Below are 25852 nucleotides of genomic sequence, written 5' to 3' on the forward strand. Positions count from 1 at the left end.
TCGACTGCAGGGCCCTGAGTGAGGGAGTTAACCTCTAAGCCTCTAAAATGGGGCTGCTGAGAATCGTCATCACAATTTTTACCTAATCAGCACGTTGTGACAGGTCGGGGTGCCTCACAGAGGGCTTCGTGCACAATATTGACTGGGTGATGACCTGCAGGGTGTCTGGCTCTATCACAGGCACGCACAGCACAATGAGGCAGTGGTGCCCAAGACGAATACCTTTCATTTGTTCAATAATTGCTTTCAATGTATTAAGTGCATAGTGTCAATTAACATAGAAGCTACCAGAATGATACGGGCCTTGTCCTAAGAAACGTGGAGTCTGATTTAGGGGAAAGAAGGTAGCTGTACACGTGTTATGATGTAAGGTGGTGTATAAGAGTTCTATGAGGCATGGAAAAGGTTTTGGCGCTTCCCAACAAGTCCTCTCATTTAATCCTCCAAACAACCCCGTGAGGAGGGCTCGGTCTCTGCGTTTTACAAATAAGGACACTGAGGCACGGAGTGTGGCCAGGCAAAGCCGAAGCCACTGCCCCTCTCGGGAGGAGGAGCTGGCTGGAGCGGACAGAGAGGAAGGTGGAGGCTGGCGAAAACGTGGGCCTGGAGCTCTGACCAGACGGCAGAGCTCAACGGGAGGAATGACTCCACCCTCGCTTGTGTTCTCAGTTTTTATCAGGATCAGGTTCTATTAGTCAAAGAATCACAGTTACAAAAAATGGTGCTCAATGAATTAATTGTGCCCCAGATGGAATCAAGGTTTAGAAACAATTGCTTTGTAGAAATTAAACTTGTTCTTGGGAAGACTATTGTTGCCTTTGGGAGCTACTGAGTTATGTAAGGTATTTCACAGAGCTGCTATACGCTAACGCACACACATGCTTTTTTTTTTTTTAATTAAATAAGAAACTAGGGAACAATTTGAATTACAAATAGCATTGGTTTTTCAAAGTTAAACATGAATAGTAAACACACGCACAAACCTTGTACTACGACATCAGGTTTGACTGAAGTGGAAAATCTTCTATTTAGGGGATCAATTTCACCGGTGGCAAGAAATCCCTAGGAAAAGAGGAGAAACACTATGAAATATTGATTACCCAAAATTTCACCTTAAAGCTAAGTTTTAAAATGTAATTCGTTGGGGCTCACAATATGCAGTATGTTATCCCTTTATATTTTTTGACTCAATTGTTTGCTGTCTCTGAAATAGAACGGACCATTCAAGTTGCCACTGTAGACATGTACTAAATTTCTGGCACCTAGCCTTCCAGGAAGGAGGCTTGGTGGCGCCGCAGTTAAGTGGTCAGCTGCTAACTGAAGGGTTAGCGGTTCGACCCCACCAGCCGCTCCAAGGGAGAAAGATGTGGCAGTCTGCTTCTGTAAAGATTACAGCCTTGGAAACCCTATGGGGCAGTTCTACTTTGTTCAGTAGGGTCACTATGAGTCGGAATTGACTCGACGGCAATGGGTTAGCCCTCCAGGACTAATCAAATACTCCACTGTTTTGTGTGAGTGATAATAATAATGGTGACTAATATTTCCTGAGCCCTTACTGCGTGCCAGGGACTGTACGGAGCGCCTTTATGTACACAGTCACATTCAGGCCTAGTGAAGTGGGCATTCATATCAGCACCCTGGAACAGGTGTCAAGGTGAGCAGCAGGGCGGGGACTTGACCCAAGGCTGACCGTTCAGAAGTGCCGAAACACTCCCCCGCCTGCTTGCCAGATGTGCCCTTTTGTTGAATATGGCTCTCCTCACATTTTCTACAAATGGTCCGAGCCCTGAGAGGAACATGGTGCTCAGGGAGCTCTGAGGAGGAACTGGATCTAGTGCTGGGCCCGGACAAAGGCCTTCCATTGGAGCGGAGGAAATGGCTGAGCGGAGGTTACTTGTTTCTCATCATCTCACTGATACAGAAATCAGAGCTGCAAGGTATTGCAGAGATGATTAAGTCCAGTCTTCACTTTACAGATGAGGAAACTGAGGTCCAGAGAGGTTAAGTGACCTGCCCGAGGTCACAGAGGTAGTCAGAAGCAGGGCTGGCTTTCCAAAGCAGATATATGCATTTTCCTTACTAATAAAGACAGAAGTAGAAGATACGGTCCGTATGCCTAAGGACGTACCCAGGACACTGGGGAGCCTATGAAAGAGGTGCCCCACCTCAGCACCTCCAGCTCCACTGTGAGAGCTTCTTCCATGTGCTGAGAACCCCACTGGAATTCTGGCCCACTGTTCCCTCCCTTGTTTCTAGAGCCTGGCAGCCCACCCAGGGCTGGGCCGGCCTTAGAGGTGGCAGCCCCAGCTTCCTGCCCCAGGCTCTTCCCCCAAAGCCCTCCCCAGGGGCCCAGGTGCTCAGCCGGGCAGGTCCCCTGTGAAGGCTGAACCATCTGATCCACTCCCCCACACTTAGGACTGGGGATTGGAGTTCTAGGTGGCTCACTAGCATTTCCATCGCAAAAGCTTAAGCCTGGGCGTGGTAAGTCAAAGCTTAACAAAAAGAATGAGTTGGTGGCAGCAGACATTCTGGGTGGCAGTGTTGTGTGCTGTCTGAAGGAACTCCTGACTACAAAATTCACCACAGAAAACCCTGCCTGCTGCCTATTCACGTGGGGGACCTTAGAGTCCTTCCACTTCCTGTGCCTAGGACAGTGTCGAGGCAGCTGGAAGCAGATCTAGTAGTTTCCCAGACCCTGTATGTACCACAGATGTGCTGATGCGAGCTGAAGAAGCTTCCAGACTCTTGCTGCCCATCAACTCAAACAGGTTCCTGCTACAGGCCAGAAGCACTGGCAGGAGGGAATAGAGAGTGCTTGGCAAATGGCTGACACTGAGCTGGTTTAATGGAAATACTGACACACAAGCCCAGGAGTCAGGCCTCGGGGCCAGTGTAGTTCAGCTGACTTTAAAGGCATGAAGACGCAAAAGATACTCCCAGCCGCCCACCCCCAGCAGATAGCCCCAGGCGCGCTCCCTGCCCCTCAGATCAGCCTCCTTACCTCTGCCAACAGTGAGCTGAGGATGTACAAGGACTGACCCCAGAGATGGGGCAGCTTCCCCAGAGGCACTCTGTCCACTGTGTGAGGGTTCTTATACTCTTCGTCCACCTGGTTAAGAGAGAAGAATCCAAAGAGGGCAGAATGTCAAAGAATAAAAAGGCCAACGGTACCTTTCGTTGGGGAGCAAACTGAGAATTTACAAAGTGGTACTAAACGTGTCCCCTTGCACATTCAATCCCCTGGGCCAATTCTGTTCAAGAGCAGGGATACGCAGGCTAGAGAGGCTAAGGTCCAGATGCTGGGGGCTGCAGTAATAAGCAGCGGAGGTAGCGCTCAAATCTAGGTCTGGTTCCAGGCCAGTGCCCTTGCTGCAAGCACATTCATGGCAAGAAGCAAAGACACAGGCACTGAACTCAGTGCACAGCTCTGGGCAACAAGAGTTTCCTGGCTCGTGCTGACACGCTTGCTGGTATTACATGATCTACAACACAGGCTGAAAGCCACGGTTGGGCATCACTGGGTGGGAAGCTGGCCATCACCAGGGGTTTATAAACTCCGCGTGCCTATGCAAAGAAATACCAGTAGGTGGCGCTATTTACTGAGGAAATGCAATTGGACTACCACACCCACCTCTCCATTAGGTTCTCAAAAAGCTGAAGCAATCGGGGGGCTTCTGTCTCCTCAAAACACGCAACAGCTTTCTACCTGATGGACACTGCTGGCTACACAGTGTTAAGAGTTACTCTGCAACTTTCTCTCTTCTAAACTCCATGCCGGCCTTTGGGTTTTTACTCATCATTACAACATTGGTTAGGGAAATGTTACCAGCGGCCGTCAAGTCAGCTCCAACTCATGGTGATTCCATGTGTCTCAGAGTAGAACTGTGCTCCACAGGGTTTACAATGACTAATTTTTCTACGTCGATCGCCAGGCCTTTCTTCCAAAGCACCTCTGAGTAGACTCAAACCTCCAACCTTTCGGTTAGCAGCCAAGCATGTTAGCCTTTTGAACCACTCAGGGACGGGGAAATGTTAGTGACTATTTTTTTCCTCCAAAGGAGAAAAGTATATGATGAAGGGGCCCATTTTCTGCTGGTGGAGCAATCAGTGACCTGATTAATATATTTAGTAAGATTCTAAAAACTTGCAGTAGTAGTAAACATTAAGAAAACCTAAAGTGTGTAAGCTAAACAGAAGCAAACCTCACCAGTACTCAAATAAGCAAAGAGAATAATGATGTAGGAGATTTTCCAAAATGTCATAGTGGTTATCTTTACTTGCTGTTTTATGTCATCCCTGGATGTTGTGCAGGATGCAGGATTGCTTTTACAGTCAGCTGGTACCTCAAAGCTATTTGAAAAATTAGTAGTGTTAAGGAAGACTGCAAAGATCTAGAATGAGAAAGATTAGATGTGAACAGGAGGCAGACGAGGTGTCCAGGTCCAAAGACAGCCTTACTCTGTCCTCATCCTACCCACCCCAGTCCGCCTGAGCTGCTTGCAAGCCTTCAAATGCATTACACCTTCACTGCCACCATGCCTCCTGTCTGCCCCTCCTGCTTGCTGACCAGCTCCTCTGACCCCAGTCTCGCCCCCACTAGACGGCCAGCCCGCGGAGACCGAGATGGCACCTTAGCCACCTCTGTTCCCCTGTCATCTTTGTTGGACACATTTTCCTTAGTCTCAGGCAGGATGACAGAGAGGCCTGTGTAGGGTGGGGCCCTGCACAAGCGTGCCCGGCCGAGGAAATGAGTGAGGCTGAAATCCAAGCCGTAGGCCCTGGTCCGGGGCTGTGGCCACTCCCAGCACGAGGCCCCTTTTCTGATTTGCATGAAGCCACCATCTGGGCCTGTGGCGGTCCTGTCTGCAGGAATCCTTCTGAGTGGTCTCTACATGCTACTGTTGTGATGAATGAACCTTCTCAGCTGCCATCTGGAAGCAGCCAACACGAAATGCGGTCAACATTAAACAGTGTCCAAATTCGGTGCCTAGCACGCAAGCATAAACACGTTGAACTAAGGAGGAGGATGTTGTCGTGATAAACAGAAACCCAAGGGTCAGAGTGGAGTTTAGAAGAGAGGAAGTTGCAGAGTAACTTTTTATAATGTGTAGCCAGCACTGTCCATCAGAAAGAAAAGCGTAGCTTATAATGCCTAGCACTTACTGTGGTCACTAAAGTGCACCTGTCAACAGAACAGGGATGGTTACTGTCTACCATTAAACAGGTAAAATACCCCCGAAGTCATCTATTTTTATTTGCTCTGCTTCCAGGTTCCAAATAACCTCTGATCACTAATTTTGTTGCCAAATGCCTTGGCTCCAGAAAAGGAGCAACCTGAATAGGGGACATGAACATCTAGTTGCTGGAAAGTAACTAACCACCTGCACGGCCAGCCTCTCGCGTCAACACACACGCATCACACAGAGTACAATGAACGCATCTGCAGGAAATCTAGGCTTACGACACTTAGGGAGAAACTGGCCCCTGCAGGCTCTGTGGCCTACACTGGGAAGTGAAGGAAGACCATTATTTCTTAACGCCAAAGTCTTGCCCTTGACTCTGGAACAAATGCAGTCCTGAGAGAGCTTGGATGGTGTGAGCTTGTCTGTTCCTGCTCGGATGAGGGAACCATCAAGGCCAGGGCCAAGGGTCCAGGCTGGCGGGGTGAGAGAGACCAACGGAAACATACAGCAGCCTCGAGGGGCAGCCCAGGGAGTCCGGGCACGAACCAGCAGGCTGGCTGCACTGCTATAAGCTCAAAAGAACTAAAGGCTCCTAAATTTTTAAAACAAACAAACAAAAAACTGTTGCTGTGGAGTCAATTCCGATTCATAGGGACCCTGTAGGGCAGAGTAGAACTGCCCCATAGGGCTTCCAAGGCTACAATCTGTATGGGAGCAGACTGCCACATCTTTCTCCTGCGGAGCTGCTGGTGGGTTCAAACTGCCGACCCTTTGGTTAGCAGCTGAGCACTAACTGTTGCACCACCAGGGCTTCTCAAAGGCTCCTAGCCAACAGGATACTCTACTTCTCACAGAAACTCATCTCCTTTCTTTGGTTTTCTCACTGGTTCAATTGGTTCAATTATGTAACACATAATTACTCCTTCTAGATTAAATGAGGCCAAAAGTATACAAGTGGAACTTTTTTGCCTTAAGGATCAAGTATCAGACTCGTTGAAAATTTATTTTGCCTGCAAAAGTAAAAGGAAGTCCCCTACAGCACTGCTTTTGGAAGCCCAGTGAGAGCATCCGTGGCTTAGTTATTCTCTGTCACCTGGAGAAGTCCTACCCATGAGCTGGCAGCATGGGGTTGGGGCAGGCCCTGGGCCTGGGGTCTGGTCCCGAGCTGACACTCTGAAAGGTCCCTGCCAGCTCCTGCCGTGTGGACCTGACTCAACCACAGAACACCCAAATCCCAGTTGCTGCATGTCATGCTTTTGCAGGTTACAATTTCCTGTAGAATCTCAATTTTGGGGATGACACTGCTCTCTGAAGGGCCTTTTACTCCCCACAAAGGCAGCAGTGAAACTCAGAAGCAGTGGGAGCGCCTGAGGGACAAACAGCCTTGAATTAAGAATTTCTTTCTTCGAAACATTAGACGTTTAGAGGAAAATCTTTCCACCAAGACATGTGTCCCCCATGATCCAATTTAGGAAGCTAGATAGAACAAAACGATCTTTGGGCATCTTCTAGGAACTGGACAGTTTCTCTCTTCCTAATGTGGCACAAGAAGCCCTGGTGGCACAGTGGTTAAGCACGCAGCTGCTGAATGAAAGGTTGGCGGTTCAAATCCACTAGCCACTCTGCGGGAGAAAGATGTGGCAGTCTGCTTCCATAAAGATTACAGTCTTGGAAACCCTGTGGAGCAGTTCTACTCTGTCCTACACGGTCGCTATGAGTCGGAATCAACTTGATGGCAGTGGGTTTGGCAATGTAGAACAGCGTCTAACTCATCAGTCACTCAAAAACCCTAGCTTGGGAACTGTTTGAAGCAAAGGAAGAGATTCTTAACTCTGCCTTCTCCTGTGGGAAAGTGTACAAACAGGGTACACACCAGTGCTTTGTGCTTTCAGGGTTAGTTCTGCCTCTGTAGGGCCTCAGCTGATGCTCCCATGGTCCAGCACGCTCCACGTGTTTCTCCAAAGCCCTAAGTACTTGCACTAGACAGGAACTACCCATGGCTTTAGAAGACACTTCTGGAGAAAAAGTGTTAGTTAGGCCTAAACCCAAAAACCAAACCTGCTGCCATCAAGTCAATTCAGTTAGACCTAAAAGGGGGATGAAGATACCAAGTGGCCAATCACCAACTCCCTAAGTTCTAGACAGTGGTACAAAGGGCTCTGGGTCATCGCGGTACCTTGTTAGGCGGAATGGCATACAGTTCCGGCACCAAGTGGATCCCGTTCTTGCCTCTGATTAATATTCCCTCCAGGGCTTCTCGGTACTCTTGGACCTGGAAAATAGCCCCACACCACACAGTATAAGGAGGTCTTGTTGTTAATGCTGTAACAGCAGAGCAGCATAGAAAAACCGCTCTCATGACGACAGATTAGAACTAGGACATAGGGCAAAGAATGCAAATACCGTCAGCTCAAAGAGTGCAGAACAACTGGGACTCATGATGGCGGTGAGGGTTAGCAGGAGCTAAATGCCCCTGATTGCTTTTTTTCTGGCTGTGTCTAAGCTCAGCCCCACTTGTCCGGCTATCAGGGAACTGGACACAGCACCCCACAATGGAGCAACCATTTCTTCCTCAGAATCCCTAGAGTACCTGCACCTACATCCTGCATCAGACATCTTTCCAGGGCTGTCCTTAATCTGTAATTTAAGTACTTCACTCTTAATTAACTTTTGGCATACTGAAACTTTGTCTCGCCAACTAGATTTTAAACTCCTCGGGGTGAAGCTCATATCTTAAACCACATATCCCATTTCCACCTACTGGTAGTTCTGCACTTAAAAGACACTCATTCAAACATTTATTGCTCAAGATATACAGTGAAACCTGCAAAAGCCAGAACCTAGATAAGGCGGAAACCCGTTAGAGAAGGAAAATGCAAATGTTTTCCACTAAAACGAGCGATAGAAAAGTGGTAAGACTGTACCCTGTCAAAGGCGGAAAACTTGCGGGACCTGGAAAAACAAGGCAGTCCCGTCAAGTTCTGGCTCTCACAGGTTTCACTGTATTTGGTGGAACAAATCTGACATGATAAAAAGGAAATGCACGCACTGTGATCCATGTACACCAATTCCTAGGGTGCACGACTCAATATATGAAAAGCTGCTGAAGCAAATATTTCCACTCAATTAAAAAAGCAATGATCTAAACCTATCTTTTAAAAGGGAAAAGAAGGTGTTATATGTATTTTTATAACAATTAAAAAAGGAAAAACCAAAAAGAGAAAAAAAACTTTAGCTAGCCACCAAGCTATTTAACACATTTTTCTTTGGAGAGACCAAATGTCTTCCAGATCTCATTTTCTTTTCTTTTTAAATCTATGGACGGCAAAGCATGATCGCAAGTCTATCATTTTTTAACTAGCACGAGGCAACAAGTGGAGGAGGCATGTGAAGAACAGAAACAGTGGGGAGCAAAGCTGGAGGCTGGGAGACCAGTTAGGAGGCTGTTACAGTAAATACAACGTTAGCTGGAAGCACCCTTAAGCTAGAGCTAAAGACAGCAAAACCACTGGCTGATATGGAAAACAGAAACGAACCGGCAGCAACACCACCACCTACCCGTGATCGACTGTGCTTTAGTGGTCCCCAATAAACCACACTTCCTAGTGCTAATGCCCTTGTGTAGTCCCCCCTCCTTGAATACGGTGTGGGCCTGTGACCTGCTTTGAACAACAGAAATGTGACAGAAACGACACTGTGCCACTTCTGAGCCTAAGCCTTAAGAAAGCTTGGCAGCTTCGACTTTTGTGCTCTGGGGGAAGATAACCACCATGTAAAAAGGCTAACTGCTAGAGACTACCATGCTGTGAGAAGCTAGAGCTAGCCATGTGGACAGGCCATAGGGAAGAGAAGTAAGGCCCCAAGATCCCAGCCAACAGCCCAGCTGATAGCCAGCACCAACTAGCCAGCCATGTTAAGTGAGGCCATCTTGAAAGTGGATCCTCCAGCCCCACTGAGCCACCCCAGTTGACACAGGTGGAACAGAGATAATTTGTCTCTGCTGAGCGCTGCCCAAATTGCAGAATCATGAGCAAATAAATACTTGGTGCTTTAAGTCGCTAAGTTTTGGGATAGTTTGTTAAACGGCAACAGATAACTGAATCAATGGTCTGTATTTTTACATAACCCTATGTTTTAATAATAATTAGCACACCAGTGGAAGGAAAATGCTTATTATCAACACAACACCCAGCATTTCCTCACCTGAATGGCGTCCCCGTTGAAGACTCCGTCAATTATGAAATATGTCCAGAACACAGGCCATTCACATTCGATGTTTTCAAAGAGTTTGAGTTCCGCAGGATCATAATGCAATCGGTTTGGGTCCTGGAATCCAATCGAATGTACACATTCTAAAAGGCATTGTCAGATTACATACATAATACCATTGTACCTCACTGGGTTTCCCTCGCTTGTCTGATCTAAGGCAGTCTTGAGGTCGGTATGATTAGGAGGATTCTACTATAATGAGGAGACACTATTTTTGGCAGTTTTCCATGGTAACATTTCAACAAAATAAATCTGGAATATACACAAGACTCCTTGGTAGCTTATTATATTAAGGCATTCCATATCCCTAACAAACAAATAGCAATTTGCCTCACAGAGTGCTTGGCAGACTGTCTGCTTTATTTATATCATTATATTCGTCATGATGGCAAAGAAACCCAAGGAGGAGGCCATGGTTGGTCTTTAAAAAAAAAGTGTGAGCCACAGAACTGTTTGTCCCTGTCTACAAGGTTTGAAACTAACTAGCTTGCTGTCCTCCTGATGATCTTACTATTCTATCGCCTAACTCCAGGCTTGCTGACTCCAAAATTAATAGTTCCCTTTCCAATATTCCAATATATAATTATAATCAAAACAGCAGCAACTCAGATATGAAGCAGTTAATGGATCATAACAAGCAATCTTTAAATACAACCTCTCTTGGGGTTTTATAACCATCTCGAAGGAAGCGGCAACATCCATAACGGCCCTAATAAGATAAAGAAATAAAATGCAGTATATTTGAGGAAACAGAGGAATTTCTTTGCCTTTTTATTTTAATGCCAGTCAGCCCTTCACCCTCTTTCCCCTGAATCTTTCAGTTAGTAATGGAATTTGTACCAAATGCTTTTTGCTATCAGTACAAAGCATTATTTTTAAGTACACCTACTCCTCATTTATCGACTACCTCGTTATCTGACATTTTGCATTTACAACAATAGTAAAACATTTACTATACGATTATTTTGCTCATTAATGACGTACGTCTGGCAGTAATGAACACCGAGGTGTGAGGCGAGACTAAAGCTGGCTATGATGGTTAAGGTTATGTGTCAATTTGGCTGGGCCATGATTCTCAGTGGTTTGGCAATTACATAATGATGTAATTCAGCAGTTATATAATGATACAATTTGGCAGTTATGTAATGATGCAGTCATCCTCTATTTTGTGATCTGATGTTGTCATCCTCCATTTTTGCATAATGGCGACTTTCACATAACGACCTGGTCTTTAGAACCTAACCCTGTCGATAAGTGAGGAGTGGGTGTAATAAGCAAAGTAAATTCAGATTTGATCAGTAGTTGGAAGGGAATGTCAAAACACTCCATTAGAGCATTAGGGCTGCAAGAGTGATTAGGAAGAGTTCAGTGAATGGCCATCCTTCCAGTCCAATTCACTGAATCACACTGAAGTGGGGTTCAACGATGCTGGCTTGAGTACAAGCTCAGTTAGTTAGGAACAGACAAAGTCACTTCACCACTCAGAAACTTCTGTAGACTCAACTTTGGATATGGCACTCCATGAGTCTACTTAGAGAAATGAAGCTGTTAGCCTCACAGAGAACCGAGGCATGGGTGAGCTATGGTATGTCACCACGTGAAAGCAGCACTTAGCACAGGGCAGAGAAGCACCGGCATGACTCACACTTACCTGTAGCTTGGAAATAATTTCATTTTTGGTCACATGTACAAGGGTCGCATCTTCCACTGCAAAGGCTGGGAAAGAAATAATGGAAAGCAGCCCAGCATCAATCTCTTTAGACGTCGATGCTCTTGGCAACATGGAGAACAGGATGGACTGAAAGAAAACCGAAGATGTGGCTTTAACCAGGAGGAGCGCAAATGGTGGGATACAGTATCTAGAGACCATGACTCATTCAGATGAGTGCCAATTTTGTGTAGAACTTGGTCCTAACAACATGGCCCTTGCTGAGGCCTCACCTGTCCAGCCAATGACTCCTGCTCCTTGGAGAGAAGTAAGGGATCAGGGAGCCCCCTGTACTGCCTGGAGCCTGTGCTGAGAACTGCTTGTCTCCCTTCCTTCCAGGCCCTCTGTTGACTTTGTGGGCCTTTAGGAAGTGCAGGGGATGAGCTACAGGACTACCTATATACAGTGTCTCCTGGCTGTGAAGACAGAGAACAGAGAGACCAGGAAGAACACACATACGGGCCAGCCCAAGAAATGTCTGGCTTCTGTAGAATGTGACTACTTGGACTGGGTGGCTCGAAAACCACTTCAGAAAGGAGTCAAATCCAGAAGCCCCGATGAACATCTGTAAACTGGTAAACAACAGAATTCCTAGAAAGAATGGTTACTTAGCAGCACTATCATATGACCTCAGTTACAAGGTGGTTGGATTAGGCAATCTTAAACTAAAGGAAGTTGAAACTATAAGGAAAAGTTCGGGAAAGGAGGGAGCAAAGACTGAGATCTAATACATACAGATGTGGGGTTAACCCCCTGCAAACATAAGGCTTAGTAACACTTCCACATGAGGAAGGAATTAAGGTATTAGATCCAATTAACATATGGGGACTCTAGACTCAGACACAGATACTCGTGCCTAAGGGCACACAGCTGGCAAGTGACAGAGCTAGGATCCTAACCCAGGTCCACTGGCTACAAAGCTCACGCAATTTCCAGTAGACCGCACATCTATTGAGACACACACCAGCCTTATTCTATAAAACTGCACTCCTAAGAAATACTAGATTCCCCACTAAGGACTGCTTAATGGGGGAAAATGGAGTGAGCTAGAGGGTGGGGTGAAGATGGGTAGAACTCTTCAGTTCAGATTAAAGCTTCTTTGTCTGTAGTCAACTGACCCCCAGGCCCAGTTCTTTAGCTTGTCACTCTTTCCTAGGCCTTCTCTGCCTGGAGACAAGCATCCCACCCACTGGAAGCTCTCCATTGAAAGGTTTTTATGTATCTGATTCCCTTTGGGTATAGCATAGTACCTGGCACAGTGATCAACTATGCAGTTGATGACTGCTTAATGGAGTCCCCCAGTCTGGATCAAATCACTCTGTTTTTCTGATCTGCATTTCATAGAGGTTCTGTTAGTTTGCTATTTCTCCCACCCATCTCTCCAACACCCATTCCACTCATCCCCAATCCACCCACCCCCCAGTGAACTAGTCCCTCCTAGTCATTCAATTTTGGGTAATGTGAAATAAACCTGTGGGAAGACCACCTGTGTTCAATAAACATGAAACAGATTTTATCCCCAGCAAAACAAGGTTGCCTTGTTTGTTGATTCCATACACACAACATCACTGTGTCTTATGTTTGCACAGTATTTTCTGGCTTACAAAGTGCTCTGACAAATAGCCTAAACTGATTGAATCTGATCCTTACAATTACCTTGTGAGGTAGGAGGGGAAGGCCCTAGCATGCCCATCTTATGGATGAAGAAACTGAAGCTCAAAGAAGCCAAGTGTCATCAAGCTAGAATGGTGGGGAATCTGAACTAGAGCCAGTTGATGATTCCACTTCCCTATTCTCTGGAACAAGGAACCCTGGTGGCGCAATGGTTAAGTGTTCGGCTGCTAACCTAAAGGTTGGTGGTTGGAATCCACCAGCCACTTTGTGGGAGAGAGACTCGGTGATCTGCTCCCATAAAGATTACAGCCTAGGAAACCCTATGGGGCAGTTCTACTCTGTCCTATAGAGTCAGAATCGACTTGATGGCAGTGGGTATTCTCTGGAATACAAGAGGCAGAGCTGTTACCTGGCAATGCTCGACCTCATCTGGCAGGACATGGATCACTGACTTGCGTCCTCCATGAGCTCCAAAAAGGTCCAGTTCATCAATTGCCTCAAGTGCTGCCTACAAGCACAGGTATGAGTTACTTTTTCTTTCTAGTAAACGTGCACTCCCATATCTGTACTCCTTTTCATTAAGCAATCTGGCATACATGTTTTCCCAAAGATGATGAAACATGTCTTTAAGATCCAGCTGAATAGCCCCATTGTCACGTTCTATCATTTTCAGTGGACAGGAGCATCCCTGTATGTTGCTGCTCAATGCAGAACAAGAAAGAGAAACAGAGGAACAGAAGAACATTTCCCAAAATAACATGCATATTCCACCAAAGAATGAAATACTACCAAGTTCATAGCATTTTGTGTGGGTGCCACTAAAGTCATCGTCAGCTCTTCTTTCACCTGTTTTAGCTGTTCACTTCTAACATTAGCATATCTGGTACTTCAGAAAGTTCATTCTTTTGGTAATAAGTATGTTTTCAGTCTGTTTACCTTAATAGAGCATATTTATACGTTTCTTCTTTTTTTTTTAATTCCAGCTCTGGGATCTTTACTCTGTCCTAAAATATACGCAAGAGATACAAACTGGGGGCTGCAGACTGCCATCTGCCCCACGGGTGTGTTTTGTTTGGCCTGAGAGTATTTTTTAAATGATTTGGAATTGGAATACCTTTAGAGAAAAGTTCCACAGTCCCCGGTACTCCCCAATCTTTGTATACCTGGCCCGCTTCACGCGTTTCCGTTATTTGCCCACACCAGGCTACAAAGTGGTCATAGTCTTCAGCCCAATTTATGACCCAGAAAGGAAGACTGAATGTCAAGCATCCAGCTCCTGAAATGGTAAGAACTTTGACCCACTGGTGGTAATGATGGATAGCAAGGACGGAGGGCATTTATTTTCTGCCACATACAGATTTCAGCTTAGGAAACCTACGTTCTTTAATAACTTTACCTATACGTTTCAGCATGTACCACTTGAATTTGCACCTACTTGCTGCTGACTTTTGAAAAATGTGCTAATCAGATTAAATCCAGATTCCCAACGAAGAGAAACAAACCAAAGCAGTAGAAGAACCCAGAAGGAATAACAAACAGGACGGCTGGTCACCTTGGCCATTCCAACAGAGCTTGCATTCAATTCCGGTATGCCCTGGTTCGTCTTATCTCCACGTTCCCACATGCCATAATCCTGGGGGAGAAGAAGGCTGTCATCAGAGCAGAGGAAAGAGGAACGCTAAGGAAAAACGATTTCTTTCTGTTACCGCAGGCAGGATGAAACATGAGGCTTTCTTCTCGAAGGCTCCCAAATTTGTGGCTTTACGTACTCATGCTATGTTCTTCCTCAATTTCAGCGCATTTGACCTCCAAGCAGAACTTTGGAAGTAAATACTCAGGTGGAACAAAAATGCATGCAAAAACGCTCTCGAATTTCTCGCTCCTAAAAGTTATTAATTTGCAAGAATCTCCTGATTTGTAGGAAATAAAATATTTTATCTTAGAATCAAATACAATGCTGCCCCGCTACTTAGCTAATCCCTTTGAACTTATATTAAATTGTAAGATGAAATAAAGAAACTTTAATAAATGGGTTATTACTAGTTGAAGCCAACAAAACCATTTAAAATAATGTAATATCTATTTTTAGCATTACCTCTTGGAAAAAAATGCTCAGCAAGTAACTGGAACCCAAGTCAAAACAGGCGCAGAACACCGCACTCCCACGGTATTTGAAAACCGATGAATAAGAATTGGTTCAGAACACTCTGTCCACAGAGAGGAATTGTCCACACAGAGGACTTGATACATGTGTCCCTACTTTCTTTAACTCTTATTTTCATTTAAAGGAACACAAGCACTTGATACTGCTTTAAAATAATGCCATGATGGATACACACTATGGAAAGACTACAACCCAACAAGAATGGAACTGATGCCAAAAGTTAGTATGTATATATGCAGTTTTACCTCTAAAGATGAACATTTTCCAAGTGTGAAAATTGTGACTTAGAAAGACTAGAGTAACTTTCGGCTCTTCCCTGCCAGGCACGCCTTGTAGCAGAGTCCCAGGATTCCTTCCTTCAGTACTTCTCACAGCTGGGCCTTTCCTCGCTCCAACCCATCTTCAACCACAGAGCCAAGTGATTCATCCTCAAAAACTGCTTTTATCAGCTCACTCCCCTGCTTTAGAGTCTAAAATGACACACTGTCTCTACCCCCTGCTCCAACTCCACACGCACAGCTGACTTCCTTTTCTCCTATTCTCCAATGTTCACCTTTCACTCGAGGTCTGTTCTTTTCCTCTGCACCCCTTCCCCCAGGTACCCCCGACACACCCCAAGCCTGCTGCTACCTCTGGGACGATGCTCATGCTGTTCCCATTCCCCAATGCTCTTTGGCCTCCATTCTCTTTATCTAAGCCCTACTTACCCTCCAAGGTTCAGCTGAAGTCCACCCCTTCCACAAAGACTTCTCAAGTTACTTTAGACCAGGGTTTCTCAACCTTGGCACTATTGGCATTTTGGGCTGGATAACTTTGCTGCAGGGGGCTATCCTGTACATTGAGGGATGTTTAGCAGCCTCCCTGGCCTCACCCACTAGATGCCAGTAGCACCCTCCTCTTGCAGTTGTGACAACCAGAAATATCTTCAACCAAATAAAACCTGTTGCTATTGAGTTGATTTTGACTCACAGTGACCAGGTCCCCTGGGAGGCAGACTTTGAGAATCACTGCTTTAGACCAAGGGTCAACAAACCACAACCCTTGGGCCAAATCTAGTTGGCGATCTGTTTTTGTAAATAAAGTTTTATTGGAACACAGCCACACTCATTTGTGTACTTATTGTCCATGGCTGCTTTGGTGCTACAAAGGCAGAGTCAAGTAGCTGCAACAGAGACCATATGGCCTGCAAAGCCTGAAACATTTACTCTCTGGCCCTTTACAGAAAAAGTTTGTCAACCCTTGCTTTAGACAATAGTGGCTTTTCTTTGTTTAAGCCAACTTCTATCCTTACTGCCCATATAGTCAGCTTTGCACAATTTAGTTGTTCTCTGGAAACCCGGGTGGCATAGTGGTTAAGAGCTATGGCTTCTAACCAAAAAGGTTGGCAGTTTGAATCCACCAGGCACTCCTTGGAAACTCTGTGGGGCAGTTCCAGGCTCCACCTTCCAAAACAGACAGTAAGCCCAGGAGGAACTGGGTTTTACACACATCTGCACCCACATCGACCTGGCCACAGGGCCAGGCTCTGGTGCTGGCTGAGTGTGCATGCTAACTGTCCTAGTGACTGGTTTCACTCCCTCCATGTGGGCTGGTCAGGGTGACCCCATGCACTGCACTTCCCACTCAGGCTCTGATGCGGTAAACCTCTTCAGTCTTGTTTCAGGCTGGCCAACTATATTCCACAGGACATTTTAGGGTTTTATTTTAAATAAGCATAATGGATTCTGTGGTGAAATGAGTTCCTTTATGTGGCCTTTTGCCTTGGTTCTTTGGAAAAACAGCTTGAGAGATTTTTCCCCTAAGCCCTGAGGCGCTACCTTTGCCCCAGTTTTCTACCCCAGAGGGTTTGTTACTTTTGTCCAGGTTGATTGACATTTCCTAGGCAAGCTGTAAATAACTTGATAGTTTGATACTTTTTGTCTGGCCCTGGGCTGCAGCCTGCCCTGTGATTGGTCTATTTTATGCACCTTGCAAGAATTGGTCAATATACTTATGCAAATGAAGTGACTACAGCCTACTATGCAAATGAGGTGACTGTGGCCTACCAAGAGGGGACTGGTTAATTTGTGCCCCTGGTGGGAGGGCCATGCCTTGAAACTGACCAGGAGTTTTGCTTATATAGGCAGCCATCCCCACAGAGGTTGACAGACAGAAAGAGAAAAGCAGCAGCAGAAACGAGAAAAGGTAAGAGAGAAGCAGCACAGACAGGAGGTGAGGAACCGCCTAAAAGAGCTGTAACACAGGTGAAGGCTATAACACTAAAAAAAGAGAGAGGCCCAGAAGGGGCCCTGCAGCAGAGTTGGTGGTGACAGGCCCAAATAGGGCCCTGTGGCAGAGTGGGTGGTGACAGGTCCAGAAGGGGCCCTGCAGCAGAGTTGGTGGTGACAGCTGAAACCTGCTGCTAGGAATGCAGCTATGAGAGTTGAACAAAACTTCTACATTGGCTACGAGCTGGATCAGTTAGCAGTGGAGAGGCCCACAGCAGGGAGGCCAAAGGCAGACAGGCCTGTCCTCAGCGGGCCAAGAGGAGGCCTGTCCTCAGGGGGCCGAGAGGAGGCCTGTATAGATAGCTGAGAGGGGGCCAAGAGGAGGCCTGTCCTGAGGGGGCCGAGAGGAGGCCTGTATAGATAGCTGAGAGGGGGCCAAGAGGAGGCCTGTCCTGAGGGGGCCAAGAGGAGTCTGTCCTCAGGGGGCTGAGAGCAGGCCTACATGACTGAGAGGAGCCTGTCCTCGTGGCCAAGAGGAGTCTGTCCTCAGGGGGCTGAGAGCAGGCCTGTCCTCAGGGGGCCAAGAGGAGGCCAGTACAGCTGAGAGGGGGCATGCACGGCAGAGAGAAGGGCCTGCTTACTTGCACGGCCAAAAGGAGCTGAGAGTGCAGTCCTGCACTGAAGAAGGGAGGGATGTGCTCTCCACTTAGGGGGGATCCTTCCAGACTTCGCCTGCATGCTTCCTGACCCTGATCCCGAGCTGTACCCTGTTACTTCCTAAAGAAACCACTTAACTAAGTATGATCTGTGAGTTCTGTGTGACCATTGCAACTAATTATCCAACCCAGCAGAGAAGTAGAGAATGCTGCGGGAGGGAGGACAGGTGAGGGGTTGGAACCGCCAAATATATCCCAGGACAAAAATGTACACTTTGTGTGTTCAGGTGATACAATCTTACAGCTCTAATCTTTCTAATCTCTGGTCCGTCCCAAATAGTCCAGCCCTCAAACCACGGTATAATTTTTATTCTCTTTCACAACTGGGACCCCTGAAAAGACTACCAGGGATGATACTTACAGCGACTTTATATGCAGCTTCTATGTAAAAAACAAGATTCTGTACGAAGGCCACCTCATCGAGGGTGAAAATAATACGTAAGCCTGGTAAAGAAACACAGACATTGAGATGATGGGCTATGCTGCAAAGAGAGAGCTGCCAATCACAAACATCACACTGGAAAATAAATCCTTTTACCCTCATTTTCACTTTTCCTATTGAGGTATCAATAATTATGTCTGAAGTAAATCCTAACAGTTAATGTTCAATCTCAGAAGAAAAAAGGAAGAGAAATGGAGGGAGGGAGGGGGGAAAGAAGGAAGGAATGAAAGAGAAGAGAATGGCTATACTTTGTTTGTGCATATGAGTAGGAAAGGTTGACAAAGAAGGTGTGGGGCCTGCTGGATTTGCCCAGAGAAGGTTCCAAAAGAGCAAGGATTTTAGCCTAAGGAACCAGCTACTGTCACTATCCCTGAGTGAGCCAAAGAGTGGGCGCTCTTCCTGATGCAGGGAGGGAAAGGACGGCCCCCAACTTTAGAAGATAGCCCTTCCCCTGCGGAAAGTCTGGTTCCCGGAACCTGCCCAGGTGCCGCATTGACACAGTGATGTCGGCAGCAACCAAGAGAGCTGGCTTTGGGCTTGGGTCCTTGAAAGTGCGGTTGGTTACAGCAAATTATATATTTTCAAAGTATGAGTGTGGTAAGACATGCACTCTTACACTGCTGGGAGGAGCTTAACTAGTAAAACTTTAGGACAGCAATTTGGCAATATGTATGAATCGGCTTTGGATCACATGTATCGGACGGAAGTAAAGGGAGATGTGATCAACATTAGTACTGTAACGTTAGTTGTAACAGCAAAAAAACCAAAAAGCACCAACACAGGGATAAAGGAATAGTTAAATGAATTATAGTATATTCATTGATAAAGTCACTAAAATTATGTTTATGAAGAGTTTGTAAGGTCATAGGGGAAATGCTTAAATTATAATGCTATATCATCAAAAGACTATGTTTATGTAAACAAGATGACCTTAAATATGTTTAAAAAAATGCATAGAAAAAAGACTTGGAGGAAACACATCTGAAAGGTTTTTTTTTTTTTAAAATAAATATGTGGTTTATTCACATGGCCATAATGATATGACTTATGGATTTCTGACAGTCTTGGAGTTTCACATTCGGGGTCTGAAATAAATGGAAACCTCTAACTCAGGAGCGTCAGTTTACTGCACAGGTGATAAAAACTCACACACAGCAGCAAGGTGACCTAACCCCAATGGAGCATTCGTATCCAACTGTGTCCTGGGAGAGACCATTTGGTATGTGCAGATGGGCCACAGCCTGAAGCTCGGAAGGCCTGGTGTCCAGGTTGCCACTGAAACCGGCAGCTGCGGCTGCTACAGAAATGACACACACAGTCTGGAAGTTGTTGGCGACTCACAGCATGAGTGCCACAGGCTGGCCAGACTGCCCTGAGCACGCTGCCAAACTCTGGAAATGTTGTTTGAAGGTAAGTTGATAAGCGGGGTGCGTCCAGGGGAGGGTGCCCAGGAGAGTGAGAGAAGAGCTGAAGAGACAGGCTGTTTCTCCTGAAGAAGAAAACTCTGGGAAGGCACGCTGCCGCCGTCAAGACATTTGGACTGCTGAAGCGTGACTTAACTGAAGTCGCTCCAGTAACTCAAAGAGAGTTGTAGTAAGAATGGGATCAGCAAAAAGAAACTGATAGAACTGTCTCAACAGCCCTTGTCCTGCAAGTGTCCCTGGCACGTTACAGACAGGTTCTCACATTACCTGCCCTGTCAGAGAGCACATACTAGGATTAAGCAGCAGGCTTTTGCTTTACGTAAACAGCTGGTTTTAAACACTGATCGATGCCCGCCTCGCCCCCCTTTCTGGATTGTCACTCCCTGTACAGTAGGCTCAAAGGGCCTGGCTCACCTGAGGCAGTCATCTGGGCCAGGAAGAGGAGGAAGAGGGAGGTGGCATCCACCTGGAGGTGGCCCCACTGGTCGTCGCCCACCACAGTGCTGAAGGTGGCGGTGTTGTACTTGGCGTGTAGGCTGTCCTTGGTACTCTGTGTGTGCTTGAACTTCTCCACCTTATCCACCTGAGGCAGAAGGCAAGTCAGTTCCGCATAGCTAAGAAGGTTTGTGGCTGGCAGAGTTCTGGCAGGCACCTGCATCAGACCTCTTATCTCCTACCTCCAGGAGCCAGGGGGACAGAGGACAGCTAAAGTTAGTCAGCTCCACACAGAAGGGCTGTGTGGCGGATTTCTCCTGCCCACCTGCCAGAAGTGTCCCAGCCCAGTGGGATTTTAACAAGCCCTTTGTGATGGAGAGTCACACCCAAGGGCTTCCTTGTCTTTATACCCCCAGCTGTGACACATGGTAGGCACCTAATGAGAGGAGGAGGGACGGAGAGAGGGAGGGACGTGGCTGAACCTTGAAAACATTATGCTGAGTGAAATAAGTCCGACATAAAAGACAACTATTGTATTGTCCCACTTACATGAAATATCCAGACTAGGCCAGTGCACAGAGACCAAGTATAAAACAAACAGAGAAGGGAGGAAGAGGATCTGTTTAAATTTCAACTTCTTGTTCCCTTATGTTGAAAGGAAAAGAGCAACCATGTCTTTGAAAACGAGGTGGTGACTGTATCACATTCATCTTTGAACTTGGGCAGATCCTAGTATAATGTTCTGTCTACAATACGTGCTCAGTGAATTGCTGCATTTACCCCTCACTGAAAAAACCAGGAAATAGTAATGTCAAGTTTCAAAAGCACACACATTTCATTTCAAATGAAAATATACTTTTAAAAACTCAGCAGAATGAAAAATCATCCACGGCCTTCTGTCGTTGTTGTTGTTAGGTGCCGTCGAGTCGGTTCCGACTCATAGTGACCCCACGCACAACAGAACGGAAACACTGCCCGGTCCTGCACCATCCTCACAATCGTTGTTATACTTGAGCCCATTGTTGCAGCCTCTGTGTCAATCCATCTCATTGAGGGTCTTCTTCTTTCTTGCTGACCCTCTACTTTACCAAGCATGATGCCCTTCTCCAGGGACTGGTTCCTCCTGATAATATAACCTTCTAGGAGTGGCTTAAAAAAAAAGTTTTCCCCCATTAAAAAAAAAAAGTCATGCTCTCCTTTTAATCACTTCCAAAGAGATTCTTCAAAACAGTGACCTTTGAGGCTGTGGTCCTATCTACCCAAAAACCAAACCTGCTGCCGTCGAGTCTATTCTGACTCATGGTGACCCCATAGGACAGAGTAAAACTGCCCCATAGGGTTTCCAAGGCTGTGATCTTTACGGAAGTAGACTGCCACATCTTTCTCCCGAGGAGCTGCTGGTGGGTTCGAACCACCAACCTTTAGGTTAGCAGCTGAGTGCTTAACCACTGTGCCACATCCCTGTGGTCATAAAGTATAATAAAATTATTTAAGATCATCTTAAAAAGAGAAACTAAGCAAAATATTTTCAATTTCTCTTCATCTTAAGAAGAAAAGTTCAAAATGCTTTAAGAAAGTTCGTTGTCACGATTAAAATGACATGAAACGCCCACTCAGGTAATCTGCTGGCACACGTGTCGTTTTCCACCTACCTGTCTCATCATGCACTGGAGAAGCCCCCGCATCAGCTTCACCACATTCTACGGGAATAAAGTAGACAGTTACAGGCCGGGTTCCCTGCTCTGTGACCACAGCCTCCTTACCACCACAGGGCCATTAAGCTGGTGCTGCCAGAAACTTCCAGAAAAGGCAGATCCCCAGCACTGGCAAGTATCCTGATAGTTTATATCACATCTACTTCTCCACTCCATCCCAGAGAAGGAAAAATCTTGGCCAAGTGACTTAACCTCAAATAAAGGGGTTGGACCCAATGGTATCTTCCAGTTCTGAAATAGTGACTCACGGACATTTTTAACAACACAATTTTTATAAAGCCCAGCCCCCTGGAGCTTTATGCCATGATTCTTAGTAATTTATTTTCATTGTCCTAAGGATGAATTCAGTCCACCATGCTTGCCCAAAAGTAATGATGCTTTGCCAAAATAGCCATTTGTGACATCATTACTGGACTAGTGAGTAAAGTTCCTACAAAATGCAAGGGGCAGCCAATGTTACCAAATAACATGATGTATTGAAACCAATTGCTATTACTATTATTATAAATAATAAGGATAATACTAAGTTAATCTATTAGACACAGTGTCCAGGCTTTGTACAAAGCACTTGACCTGGATTCTCTCTAATTCTTGCACCAACCTTAGGAGGTGGAGATTATTCTTACCCCACTTTGTAGATGAGGAACCAAAAGCTGAGAGAGATGAGGTAACACTGCTAAAGTTACAGCTGGCAAGGAGTGGAGCAAGGCCACTCACGAAGGCAGTCTGGCTCGAGAGTTTGTGCTCTTAACCAATACAGTGTGTTGCCTCTCACTTCCTCCAAAATTCAGGCCCGTTTAAAGACTGGTCTTAATATGTTCTGTTAAAACCACTATCAAATTACTTCACGAGTACCTGGAGAAGGGGATATTTTGTGGGTCAAAGCAGCTCCCACCCAGGGACACGAGCATCTCCTCTCTTAGAGAATGTACATGGCTTGCAGGGGAGGGCATGGTGAAGGGCTACAAAGTTCACAGAATGAACTTGCTAGAATGAATCAGATCCTTCTACCTCTAAAATCCTAAGATTCTAGAATAACTTCACTTTACGTCATATACTCTTTCAGAGCAGAAAATGTTACCTCATAATTATAAGGTATACATAGTATTGTTACAATGAACATTGTCTACGGTATCTAGCATAAACATTTGTCAACTGCATTCCCCTCAAAGAAAAGTTATTTTCTATTATGAATAAGCACTGGGGTTCCCAACTTGGGGTGAGGGAGCATCCGGAAATGTGAGGGTAGAGGTAGCTGGCATTTAGTGAGTAGGGGCCAAGAACACTAAATGTCCTGCAACGCGTGGGACAGTCTCACACAATGAAGAGCTATACCACTCAGGCACGAGGGTTCTAGTTTCTCCACATTCTCACCAACGCTTGTAATTTTCTGTTTTTCCGGTAATAGCCATCCTAGTGGGTGTGACATGGTATCTCACTGCGGTTTTGATTTGCACTTCCCCAATGACCTTCAGCATCTTATCATGTGCTTACTGACCATCTCTATATCTTCTTTGGAGAAATGTTTATTCGAGTCCTTGAGATACCCCTGCTTAGATAAGATATCTAGAATAGGCAAATGCACAGAGACCAAAATTTATTAGTGGTTACCAGGGGCTGGGGCAGGGGGAAATGGGAATTCTTGCTGAAGGGGTGCTGAGTTTCTGTGTGGGGTGATGAAGAACTTTTGGAAATGGATAGTGGTGATGGCAGCACAACATGGTGAATGTAATTAATGTCACTGAATTCTACATTTAAAGATGGTTAAAGTGGTAAACTTTCTGTTATATATATTTTACCATAATAAAATTTTTAAAACTACATTTGTTTAGAATGATACCTTGTATAGAAATATGTATAAAATTGATCGGGGATATATAAGAGAACTACAGCTGGTTAGGCAAATTGATGCTTTTGGGTTAGAAATTTGGATGTCTATTTTCCTATTCAGTGTGACTGTTGTTGTTTTATGGAGGGAAAATTCTCAGAGGGAAAGACAACTGAGAGGCTGAGACTGTCTAAGTGCCTCCCCAAAAGATTTGATCACAGGAATGGAGCAGACCCAGCACAGCTACTTCCATGGAGACTTTCAGTTCAAGGAAAAGGTGTTAGGCCGCCAAGACATCGTCAGCCCCCATTACCTGTTCCAGCTCATAGGCCTTGGCCTTGTCCTCGTCACGGTCGGCATTCTTGCGATAGGCCATTCCTAGGCCCCACACGGCCAGGATGCTGTAGATGTTGTCCCGCACCCAGGCATCCTTCTGCTCATGGCTAGCTGACAGCAGCCCCGTGACAGGATTCTATCAGAGAAGGACACAAAATGATTCCTCACCACCCTTCCCACAGCCCCTGGCCAGCAAATGCTTACCCTAAGGGGGACAGAATGGGGGCAGGGCAAAGAATGAAGACACGGGGTTCCAGTCCTTGCTCTGCCTCTAACAGTGTAATCTCGGGCGAGAAGTCACATCACTTCTCTGGGCCTCAGTTTCCTCACCTATATAACAAGGATATTAGGCTAGGAAATCTCTAAGGAAACTTCTACTCTTATGATCTCGTTCTTTTGCTCTCAGACAAGAAGATCACACTGTTGCAAGTGACAAAACAGAAGAAACAGCTAGCAGAAAAAGCCTGCAAGGCGTTTACATATCTGTGCATTGTGGGTTTTAGGTCTTCTTGGGCCTTTGTGTTTCCGTACCAGTTGAGTCTGCGAACAGGAGACCTAGGCCCTGGGCCCCACCCCACCACTTGGGCTTGTGGGTCAGGGAAGGCACTTACCCAACCCTGGCCCTTAGCTGCTGCCTGTAAACCAGATACTTTAAGTGCCTACAAACAAGGCGCTGAGCAAGAGGAAGCCTGGGAGTCCTATTTAGCTATGATTATCACCAGTATTTGAAAAGGCCACTGAGTCACTAAAAAGCCAGCCCTGTATACAAAAACTTGTACACCAATGTTCACAGCAGCATTATTCTGTGGAAACAACCCAACGGCCGTCAACTGATGAATGGATAAACAAATTGTGCTATATCCATACAATGGGATATTATTTGGCCATAAAGAGGGATGAAGTACTGATACATGCTACAACATGGATGAACCTTGAGAGCATTATGCTGAGTGAAAGAAGCCTGACATATTGTACAATCCCACTCATATGAAATGTCCAGAATAGGCAAATGCATAGACAAGACAGTAGATTAGTGGCTACCCGGGGCTGGGAGGAGGGGAGAATGGGGAGTGGCTGCTTAATGGGCACAAGGATTCCTTTGGGGGTGATGAAAAGTTCTGGAACTAGATAGAGGTGACGGTTGTACAACACTGTGAATATGCTAAATGCCACTGGGTGAATTGCATGGTATATGAATTATATGTCAAAAAGCTGTTATTTCAAAATAAGCCAGTTCTAATAAACTCTGACTAGAAATAAAATGCAGAAGTTAGGAAAAGCATCACATAAAGATAAACCCTCTGCTGACTTTTCTTGAAAATGTACAAAGAAATATGCATCTGATAAAATACATCATAACAATCACAACCTTGCCAGCTTAAAAAAATATTACTCAAAAAGGCACCATATTATTTATAAGAGGACTCATGAATGAATTCTGTTGGGGGCTTTCAAAGTGTTACTACCAAGGTTATTATGTGAAAAAAAAATTGGTAGAGCTTCACATGGCCCCACCTAAGAAACTACATATAGGGGTATTGGACTTTCTCCTTTAACTAATCTATGCCCTCTACAAAAACATCTAAAACTCAACTGATATCGCCCTCAGGGGCAACAGCATTCAGTGTTGACATAACTCTACACAGTCAACAATTACAAATCAATATTAAAGTCAACCAGAGCTGAAGTCAGGGAATGGCTGGGTGAAGTTACAAGTCTTCTTCAAATAGTAGGCTATTGCTGTTCTTTGTTAAAACCACTATTCAGGGGACTTCCGGCAAGATGGCGCTCTAGGCAGAAACACCACGCCG

The 25852-nt window shown here is 45.7% G+C and overlaps 1 protein-coding gene across 2 annotated transcripts in view; it reads right to left on the minus strand.

Annotated features, from left to right (window-relative positions):
• Positions 1–25852, minus strand: part of PHKA2 (phosphorylase kinase regulatory subunit alpha 2) — a 77681-nt gene that overhangs the window by 24612 nt on the left and 27217 nt on the right. For both annotated transcript variants that reach the window (XM_023737253.1, XM_023737254.1), the window contains 12 exons: positions 24019–24177; positions 21815–21862; positions 20142–20310; positions 18223–18305; positions 14327–14407; positions 13184–13282; positions 11104–11250; positions 10108–10161; positions 9387–9509; positions 7360–7455; positions 3002–3109; positions 984–1062 (listed from right to left, as the gene is read on the minus strand). In XM_023737253.1, the coding sequence (XP_023593021.1) occupies positions 984–1062; positions 3002–3109; positions 7360–7455; positions 9387–9509; positions 10108–10161; positions 11104–11250; positions 13184–13282; positions 14327–14407; positions 18223–18305; positions 20142–20310; positions 21815–21862; positions 24019–24177 (1246 nt within the window). The remainder of the gene's footprint in view (positions 1–983; positions 1063–3001; positions 3110–7359; positions 7456–9386; positions 9510–10107; positions 10162–11103; positions 11251–13183; positions 13283–14326; positions 14408–18222; positions 18306–20141; positions 20311–21814; positions 21863–24018; positions 24178–25852) is intronic.

Source organism: Trichechus manatus, unplaced genomic scaffold, assembly GCF_000243295.1.
Source record: "Trichechus manatus latirostris isolate Lorelei unplaced genomic scaffold, TriManLat1.0 scaffold00100, whole genome shotgun sequence".
Classification (NCBI taxonomy): domain Eukaryota; kingdom Metazoa; phylum Chordata; class Mammalia; order Sirenia; family Trichechidae; genus Trichechus; species Trichechus manatus.